This window comes from Rhincodon typus, chromosome 35 (assembly GCF_021869965.1).
Source record: "Rhincodon typus isolate 14 chromosome 35, sRhiTyp1.1, whole genome shotgun sequence".
NCBI lineage: Eukaryota > Metazoa > Chordata > Chondrichthyes > Orectolobiformes > Rhincodontidae > Rhincodon > Rhincodon typus.
Window position 1 is genome coordinate 23,532,257 of NC_063366.1, and position 9,991 is coordinate 23,542,247.

General features: G+C 46.3%; 1 protein-coding gene across 1 annotated transcript in view; it reads left to right on the forward strand.

The window, feature by feature from the left end:
* The window catches only part of LOC125486981, a 20,859-nt gene extending 14,076 nt beyond the window's left edge, over positions 1–6,783 (forward strand). The window contains exons 5-6 of the mRNA XM_048616688.1: positions 405–430; positions 6,528–6,783. Coding sequence (XP_048472645.1) covers positions 405–430; positions 6,528–6,783 — 282 coding nt within the window. The remainder of the gene's footprint in view (positions 1–404; positions 431–6,527) is intronic.
* Positions 6,784–9,991: the final 3,208 nt, after the last annotated feature.

Genomic DNA, 9,991 nt, shown 5'->3' on the forward strand with positions numbered 1-9,991 from the left:
CCAGCTCCTCTGGTGCTGCTTGGCCTGCTGTGTTCATCCAGCTCTACACCTTGTCATCTCAGATTATCCAGCATCTGCAGTTCCTACTATCTCTATACAGCATCTTCCCCTTTAAAGTGAAGATGAGGTAAACTTCCTCTCATCAGCTGGTTTGCCTCAGGACTTCACTTCCACAGAGGACAGTGGAGCCTGGGATAGTGTAACATATTCAAGCCTTGAGATGTAGGTGTATTTTTTGGAAAAGCTCAGCAGGTCTGGCAGCATCTATGGAGAGAGTTAACGTTTCAGAACAGTTCTGAGGGAGGGCCACTGGACCCGAAATGTTAACTCTGATTTCTCCCCACAAGGGCTGCCAGGCCTGCTGAGCTTTTCCAGCAACTTCTGGTTTTGTTTCTGATTTCCAGCATCGGCAGTCCCTTTGGTTTGAGAGGTGAATTTTTTGATTGCCAAGGGAGTTGAGTTGGGGAGGCAAGCTCATCCTGTCCTGCTATTGAGTCCAGTCTGGCTGAGTGGCTTACTCCTACTCATTTGCAAGACCTTCAGGCAGAAGATGATGAAGGTGTGGATGGGGCATTAATACGTTGGTTAGACCACACTTGGAATATTGTGTTGAGTTCTGGTCACCTCATTGTAGGAAGAATGTGGAAGCTTTAGAGAGGGTGCAGAGGAGATTTACCAGGATGCTGCCTGGACTGGAGGGCAGGTCTTATGAGGAAAGGTTGAGGGAGCTAGAGCTTGGAGCAAAGAAGGATGAGAGGTGACTTGATAGAGGTTTACAAGATGATGAGAGGCATAGATAGAGTGGGTACCCAGAGAATTTTTCCCAGGGCAGAAATGGCTATTACAAGGGGGCATAATTTTAAGGTGATTAGAAGAAGGTATAGGGGAGATGTCAGAGGTAGGTTCTTCACACAGAGAGTGGTGGGTGCGTGTGGAATGCACTGCCAGCAGTGGTAGTGGAGTCAGATTCTTTAGAGACTTTTAAGCGACTCTTGGATAGGCACATGGAGGATAGTATAATGTAGGGTATGCAGGATAGATTGATCTTAGTAGGATAATAGGTCGGCACAACATCGTGGGCCGAAGGACCTGTACTGTTCTATGTTCTAATATGGAAAAATTATGAACAAATTGGAAGTCCTTTATCAGTGCTATATCTTTTATCGGGCTGGGGTATGCTTTTGAGGGCCAAGATAAATAATTTATTAATCGTGTACCGTAATGTCCAGGTACCTCAGTTTCAAACTACTGTGATGTGTCACCAGTTATTTAGATTTTGTAAACAGGGACACAGAATGCACCAGTTAAGGGTTTGCACTGCACACTGATTTGGCTGTGGTTAGAGTTTGTGTGGGTTGGCCCACTTTGTTGTGGAAAGCCTGAAAACTTTTGACAGAAACCAGAGATGAGAAACTGTAGTCAAGATAGAGTTGCAGAGTCGTACAGCACAGAAACAGACCCTTCGGTCCAACCCGTCCATGCTGACTGGATTTCCCAAATTAAACTCGTCCCATTTGCCTACGTCTGGCCCGTATCCCTCTAAATCTTTCCTATTTATGTACCTTGTCCGAATCAGATGCTGGAATATTGGAGCAACGATTTTAGCAAAAGATCTCTTTGAAAAAAATTACTGAGAAGGTACTCAACTTAGTTTAGCCAACAAAAGAACGGAGAATTGCTGTTACTGAGAGTATTGCACCAGGGAATACTTGCCACAGGGAACAACAGCTGAAGTAAGAAAGCATTGCTGCTATTAAAGCAGCAGCCAACAAGCAGCTGAAGCTGTTCCCTGGGGAAAGAGTAAGGAAGTGTGATTAGTTTTGAATTACTTGAACAAAGAGTCACCCACAGCCATCTGTGACCTGCGAGGGGCTTCCTTCTGTGCTGCATGACTGGGGTCAAATTAAAACCGAGTTTTAAATGGACTTGGGATTGTTGAACGGTCACAGCACTAAAGGAGGCCATTGGGCCCAGAGAACATTCGCCAGTTCTCTGCAAAAGAAATGTAGCTGGTTCAGCTCACTGCCCTGATCCTGTACCACTGGAACATTTCCCCCCCCATCCACTGCGGTGCTTATCCTTTTACATGTCTGAAATCCACACTTATATAATCCCAAACTAAACTAGTCCCACCTGTCTGCTCCTGGCCCATATCCCTCCAAACCTTTCCTATTCATGTACTTATCCAAATGTCTTTTAAACATTGTAACTGTAACCACATCCACCACTTCCTCGGGAAGTTCATTCCACGGGCAAACAGCCCTCTGTGTGAAAAGTTTGCCCCTCATGTCTTTATAAATCTCTCTCCTCTCATCCTCTAAAATGTGCCCCCTAGTCTTGAAATCCCCCATCCTAGGGAAAAGACAATTACCATTAACTCTATCTATACCACTCATTATTGTATAAACTTCTTTAAAGTCTTGTCTCAACCTCCTAAGCTCGAGTAAAGAAAAGTCCCAGCCTATCTAGCCTTTCTTTATAATTCAAACCTTCCATACCCGGCAACATCCTGGTAAATCTCTTCTGAACCCTCTCCGGCTTAATAATATCCTTCCTATAACTGGGCGACCAGAACTGGACCCAGTATTCCAGCTTGAGGCTGCCTTCCCCACATCTTTCAGGCCCTGTGTTCCAGATCCTAATCACTTGTTCGCGGGGAAAGCAGACTGTGGTAGTTGTGACACCTCAGTGTCCATTTACTGTGTCACATCCGCGAAAGCTCTAACCTGCTAATTCCTGCCCGAGCCCCACATCATCCTGATTTCGAAATATACCGTTGCTCCTTCAGTGCCGCTGGGTCAACATCCTGGACACTGGCACCACCCCACCCCCCCAACCAAAAAAAAAAACATTGGGTACCATATCCATACTAAATGGATCACAGCTGCTCAAAAACGTTGTTCACCGGCATGTTCTCAGGGGCAACTGGGGATGGGGAAATAAATTGGGGAGGGGGAGTGCAGAGCTCACATCCCCTGAATGAATAGAAGAAACAAAATCATCCTTGTAAATGTTCTCTGCCCGCTCTCCAGTGCCTCTGTCACTCTTTATAATGTAGTGTGGTCTGAGCAAGTTTGGCAGGAATGTCTCAGGGCCAATGATGTAGTTTTGAAATGGAGCGACTTTCCCAGTGAAAACTCAGCAACTAATTTCACGCTGCAAGCTTCCAGGAGAGCAATGTAATAGTGACCTGTGGACTGATTTTTAATTGCCAATTGAGAGATAATGACTGGCCGTATGCCAAGAATACCTTCTATGCTTATCTTCGAAACAGTGCGGGGATCTTTGCTCCCGTCTGAGAGGGCAGGTGGAGCCTTAATGTGGTTTCCCCAGCGCCGCACTGAGGTGTCAGCCCTGATTATTTTGCACTTATCATCTGGCGTTGGACTTGAACCTGGAATCTTGTGAGCCAGGTGGGAGGGTGTGACCGTGTCTGACGCTGCAAAGAAAAAAATCTTTGTCACCATCTCACTTAAAACGATCTCGGACCAGTTGCTGTTTGTGAGAGGGTTCCAAATTTCTACCACCCTTCCTATGTCTAATTGTTTCCTCATCTCACTGCAGTGCTACAGCTCAAATTCTTTTGACCAAGACCTTGGTGGAAATAGTTGAGTTGATAGTTTCTCTCTTCCATGTTATCTGGAAAACTTTGATTCGATCCCGCCCTTCACCTTTTGAACTCCGGGGAGTGTAAGGCTGATTTGTGGGCTCGTCCTCCTGTAGCTTAGCCCTTTGAGCCTGGGTGTCCGTTTTGGTTTCGATTAACTGCATAGAACATAGAACAGTACAGCACAGTACAGACCCTTAGGCCCATGATGTTGTGCCGAACTTTTACCCTAAACCTAAGGTCTTTCTAACCTCCACCCCTACCTTATACTATCATCCAAACGCCTATCTAATAGCCGCTTAAATGCCCCTAATGAGGCCGACTCCACTACCCTCTCCGGCAATGCATTCCTTGCCCTGACCACTCTCTGAGTAAAGAACCTACCTCTGACGTCTCCCCTATATCTACCTCCACTCACTTTAAAACTACGCCCCCTCGTACTAGCTACCTCCACCCTAGGAAAAAGTCTTTGGCTGTCCACTCTATCTCTACCTCTGATCATTTTGTACACCTCTATCAAGTCACCTCTCATTCTTCGTCGTTCTTAAGAGAAAAGCCCTAGCTCTCTCAACCTTTCCTCATAAGACCTTCCCTCCATTCCAGGCAACATCCTGGTAAATCTCCTCTGCACCTTTTCCAACGCTTCAACATCTTTCCTGTAAGAGGTGACCAGACTGGACACAATACTCCAGATGTGGCCGAGCCAGGCTTTTGTATAGCTGGAGCATAACTTCACGGCTCTTGAACTCAATCCCTCTATTAATGAAAGCTAACACACCATATGCCTTCTTAACAACTCTATCGACCTGGGTGGCAGCTTTCAGGGAACTGTGGACATGAACCCTGAGATCCCTCTGCTCATCCACACTGTCGAGAATCTTTCCGTTAATCCTGTATTCTGCTTTCAAACTTGTCTTTCCAAAATGAATCACCTCATACTTTTCAGGGTTAAACTCCATCTGTCACTTCTCAGACCAGCTCTGCATCCTATCAATGTCCCTTTGTAACCTAGAACAGCCCTCTGCACTATCCACAACTCGACCCACCTTTGTATCGTCCGCGAATTCACTAATCCACCCTTCCACTCCTTCATCCAAATCATTTACAAAAATCACAAATGGAAGAGGACCCAGAACAGATCCTTGTGGTACTCCACTCGTAACTGAGCACCATGTTGAATATTTTCTGTCCACTACCACCCTTTGTCTTCTCAGGGTCAGCCAATTCTGAATCCAATCTGCCACAATTCCCCCATCCCATGCCTCCCTACTTTCTGCATGAGCCTACCATGGGGAACCTCATCAATGCCTTACTTAAATCCGTGTATACCACATCCATTGCTCTACCTTCATCTACATGTTTGCTCACCTCTTCAAAGAATTCAATAATGTTTGTGAGGCATGATCTACCCCTCACAAATCCATGCTGACTATCACGAATCAAACTGTGCCTATCCAAGTGATCATAAATCCTATCTCTCAGAGCCCTTTCCAATAATTTGCCCACCACTGAAGTAAGATTAACTAGCCTATAATTTCTGGGATTATCCCTATTCCCTTTTTTGAATGAGGGAATGACGCTTGCCACTCTCCAATCTTCCGGCATTATACCCGTGGACAGTGAGGACAAAAAGATCATCACCAAAGGCCCTGCGATCTCTTCCCTCGCTTCCCATGGAATCCTTGGATAAATCCCATCAGGTCCGGCGGACTTATCTATCTTCAAGTTCCTCAAAAATCCTAGTACATCTTTCTTACTAACATCCACTGCCTCCAGACTACCAGCCTGTTTCACACTGTCCTCCCCTGAAACTAGGTCCCTCTCGGTTGTGAATACCAAAGAAAAGTATTTATTAAGGACCTCTCCTATCTCTTTAGGCTCCGTGCACAAATTCTCTTTACAATCCTTGATCGGCCCTACCCTTTCTCTGGTCATTCTCTTATTTCTCATGTACATGTAAAAAACCTTGGGGTTTTCCTTGATCCTATCTGCCAGGGTTTTCTCATGCCCCCTTATAGCTCTCCTAAGCCCTTTTTTCACCACCTTCCTGGCTAACTTGTATCCCTCTAGAGCCTTTTCCGATCCTTGTTTCCTAAACCTTATATAAGCCTCCTTCTTCCTCTTAACCAGTCGTTCGACCTCTCTCGAGAACCAAGGCTCCCTCACTCGACCACATCTTCTCTGCCTGCTAGGGACAAACATATCGAGCACACGCAGTTTGCATTCCTTACACGATCTCCACATTTTCAGTTGTGCCATTTTCTAAAGTTCTGTCCTTGCAGTATCTGTTTTGCACTTGTTTGGTTTAACACTGCTGCCCTTCGAGCACTCCCTGGGATCACTAGTCGCCCTAATCCTTTCCCCCTCACCTGTATGAATAGGCTGTTGGACACGTTACCGTGCCCTGTTAGCAGCGGGTCGGAAGTTCTTTATTCACTCACGGGATGAGGCTGGCCAGGCAGCATTTATTGCCCATCCCTAATTGCCCAGAGGGCAGTTAAGAGTTAACCACATTGCTGTGGGGCTGGAGTCACGTGTAGACCAGACCAGGTAAGGATGGCAGTTTCCTTCCCTAAAGGACATTAGTGAACGAGATGGGTTTTTCCAACAATCGACAATGAATTTATGGTCACCATTAGATTCTTAATTCCAGATATTTTATTGAATTCAAATTCCACCATCTGCCGTGGCAGGATTTGAACCCAGGTTCCCAGAACATTATCTGGTGTCTCTGGATTAACAGTCCAGCGATAATACCACTAGGCCATCTCCTCCCCTGACCACACCACCTCACCACATGTGAAAGATTGGCAGAATGTGGCAGCGTGCCCTGACAAAGATGTGCTTCTTCTGTATTGGGACTCGGGGAGTCAGCAGCCCATTGACTAACCGTCACATCTGTTTCTTTTCAAACCTCCAGAAAGAAGAGAGGGCGGCCTCGGAAACATCCCCTGGGCAGCATCCCGCTGGGTTCGAAGGTCATGTGCAAGGTTTTCACGCACACGCTGTACACAGCGGAGCAATGTGCCGCTGAGCGGTGCCACTTACCGCAGGAGGACACCGTGGAGTGGGTGCAATGTGATGACTGTGATGCCTGGTACCATGTGGCCTGCGTCGGCTGTAATTACACCGCCATGAAAGAGGCTTCAGCTGAGTTCCACTGTGGTTGCACATAACAGTCACTGTGGGCAGAGTCAAAGGACACGTCGGTGACTCTCTCTGTCTCTCCAGTCAGGGTTCTCTTTTTTCTTTTAAGGCTCTGTGACTGTGAGTGAAAACGTCGACAGTCTGCTGTGCCCGCTGGCCTTTCTCATTCTTAGCCATTCAGTATCTGGGAGCCTTCTTGAATTTTTAACGCTGTTGCGGGCCACATGTTCCAGGGTTTTCAGTGGCTTCCGCTCCTGCGGAGTCTTATTGGCAGTCGACAAGGTAGTTAAAGTATTGCATATATTATTTTTACTTTCGCTAGAGAGGGTGCAGTTAATTCTGAAGCTCGGCAACGGGTCGGCAAATCCCATATCGATAGCTGTAGACAGTAGCGTGGGCGGTCAGACTTTGCAAAGTGCCTGAAAGTCTGATTCCTTTCCACATCCTTGGCAGGGCACGGGGAGACAAGGAGTGCTGGATCAGGGTGCCCTCCAAAGCCTCCTTGTGATAATAAGCTATTTCAGTATCAAAACTCGCAAGATTGTCATGAGCAATTTGAATATTTAGCCGTCGTGCTTTGAAGGAAATCTTACTGCCATCGTTGTGATCAGGGTCCCAAGCGCAGAAGGGCCGGTTCTTGATGGTTTTCATCAGCAAACACATCGCAGAGAACTGAATCATTGAGATTTCAAATACCATGATGCAATCTGACAACTGAACTATTTGCAAGATCTGTAACAATAACGTCTCAGTATATTTGATCCAACATAATTTACCAGCAAGGGGAGAAAATCCATCAAGAATCCTGTTGTTGCTCATTATCCAATCGTCTTGAGTTGGACTGTGCTCTGTGTGTTGTTGAGGGCTCCTGGGTTTATTCTTTGTGGCTTAAATGGAATCGCAGAATTATTGCAGTGTAGAAGAAGGCTAATCGGCCCATTGAGCCTGCACCCCTTCTATCACCTGGTGCAGCTACTGCTGCTAACATTCCCAACCTCGGAGCCTGGCGTTTGCCTGAGTCCACACAGCAAACAAATGCTCATTCAACAATAAATGATGGTGCATTAGCTGCTTTGTGCCAGGCCACATGAAATGGAGGGTTTTTTTTGGCATTCCTGGTGATATTTGCTGCCTTGCACAGATGGTTTCCAGTGGTATATAGTTCTTGAGTCCCTGGCTTGGCAGATGATATCTTGGAGAGTCTTTCAAGAATGCTCTGGAATGATTTCCCCTACCAGCTGTGACCGTGAGCTTCCGGGAGGTTGGGTCAGGGATGTCAGGGAGCCGGAGATATTTCCCATTCAGTGTGATTGATTGGTCAGCCTCCAAAACTTTGTGTCAATTCAGCACAGTCCAGTGAATGACTTTGAGCGAGGACTTGGCTCACAAATCAGGAAGATATGTTGTGCTTGCACAGTGTCTTTTCGAATCCTTCTCAGAATTTTGTTTTTTTGTGTCACAGCCAATGAATTACTTTCAAAAAGTAATCACTTTTTTGTTTTTTTGTAAGCCAATACGGTTTTGTTTACAGGAGATTTTGGCTGCATTCCAGACTGATTCCTGGGATGGCAGGGCTGATGTGTAGAGAGTGACTGGAGCAGGAGTTAGGCCGGTATTCACTGGGATTTAGAAGATTGGTGAGGCTGGGGGTCAGGGCAATCTCATAAAAGCCTGTAAATTTCTAACAGGGCTGGGCAGGAGGGATTTTCCCGATGACTGGGGAGCCTACAACCAGGGGTCACAGTCCAAGGATGTGAAGTAGGCCATTTAGGACTGAGATGAGGAGAAATTTCTTCAACCATGGAGCAGGGAGCCTGTGAAATTCCCTGCCAAAGAAAGCGATTGAGGCCAAAACAACGAACCTTTTCAAGAAGAAGTTAGACCAGGACTAAGGGCTTCAAAGCACATTAGGAGAAAGCAGGAACAAGGGACTGAGTTGGATCATCAGCCATGATCATATTGAATGGTGGAGCAGGCTCAGAGGGCCAAATGGCCAACTGCTGTTCCTATTAACTGTGTTTATTGTTCCAAACAATGTACACTGGAACAGCCCCCAGTATGTCTGATTATGGACAGCCCCTTTGATCTGCAGGTGGTGCATCAGATTCTTCTGTTCCAGTTCACTGGGAATCCGTATTTCACACGGGGGAGAATAATGGAAACAGCAATTATCATTGTTAACCAAAATCTGACAGCAAATAAGTGTTCATTCAACAATAGATGATGGCGCCTTAGCTCCTTTGGGGCTTTTCTGTATCAGGCCACAATTAAGTGGGGGGTGTTTTTTTTTTAACATTCCTGGTGATATTTGCTGCCTTGCACAGATGGTTTCCAGCGGTATATAGTTCTTCAGTCCCTGTTGTGTTGTCCAGGACTTCGTCAGGACCCCAGTACAATCGTTCAAATCGTATTTGACCACGTTTCTGTTTGCCTTCTAACAGAGAATTGTGCTGACCGGAGCCCCGAACATCAATAATGTTATTTTACAAGATGCATCCTTCCCCTACCGCGGCCAGGAATGTTTTCTTGTAGGTTTTAAAATAACGTGCTGCTTCGGGCAAATGAGACTGACCACCTGATGGATCTGAAATTGAACTGAGTTCAGCCGACTTTTGTTTCGATTGAACTGTGTTCCCTCCCAGCAGCTTGAGCAGCAAAACGCCGCAAATCTGAGACAAAAAAAAACAATTTTTCCAGAATACCCCCGCAAGCCAGGCCTTGTGTGGAGTCTGGATGAAGGGTCACAGACCTAAAACATCAAAGCTGGCTTCTTTGTCAACAAATCCTGCCCAACCAGCTGATTCTCTCTCGTGGGAGGGTGCACCTGGCTTCAAGAATCCATTTACTGTTCAAACTCCTCGTGTTTGAAGGTTTAATGTGGGTGGGAGGAGGCTGGCAGGTTTTTGATTTAAATTCAGGGAAGCTGAAGTGATGGTGGAGAATATCTACGGTTAACAATGAGCCTCACAAAGCCAGATGTTTGTTCAAAGAACATGCCTGAACCGAAGTCACCTGGTGACAGGAGCTGTTTTGGAACGGAGAGCATTAAATTATCACTTCACGCTGGATGAGAAACTTTTAAAAGACTTTGAGGGTCCTTGGCTTTATAAACGGACATGTAGAGGTGGAGACAACAAGGTGCAGGGCTGGATGAACACAGCAGGCCAAGCAGCATCATAGGAGCAGGCCTGCTGTGTTCATCCAGCCCTGCACCTTGTTGTCTCGGATTCTCCAGCA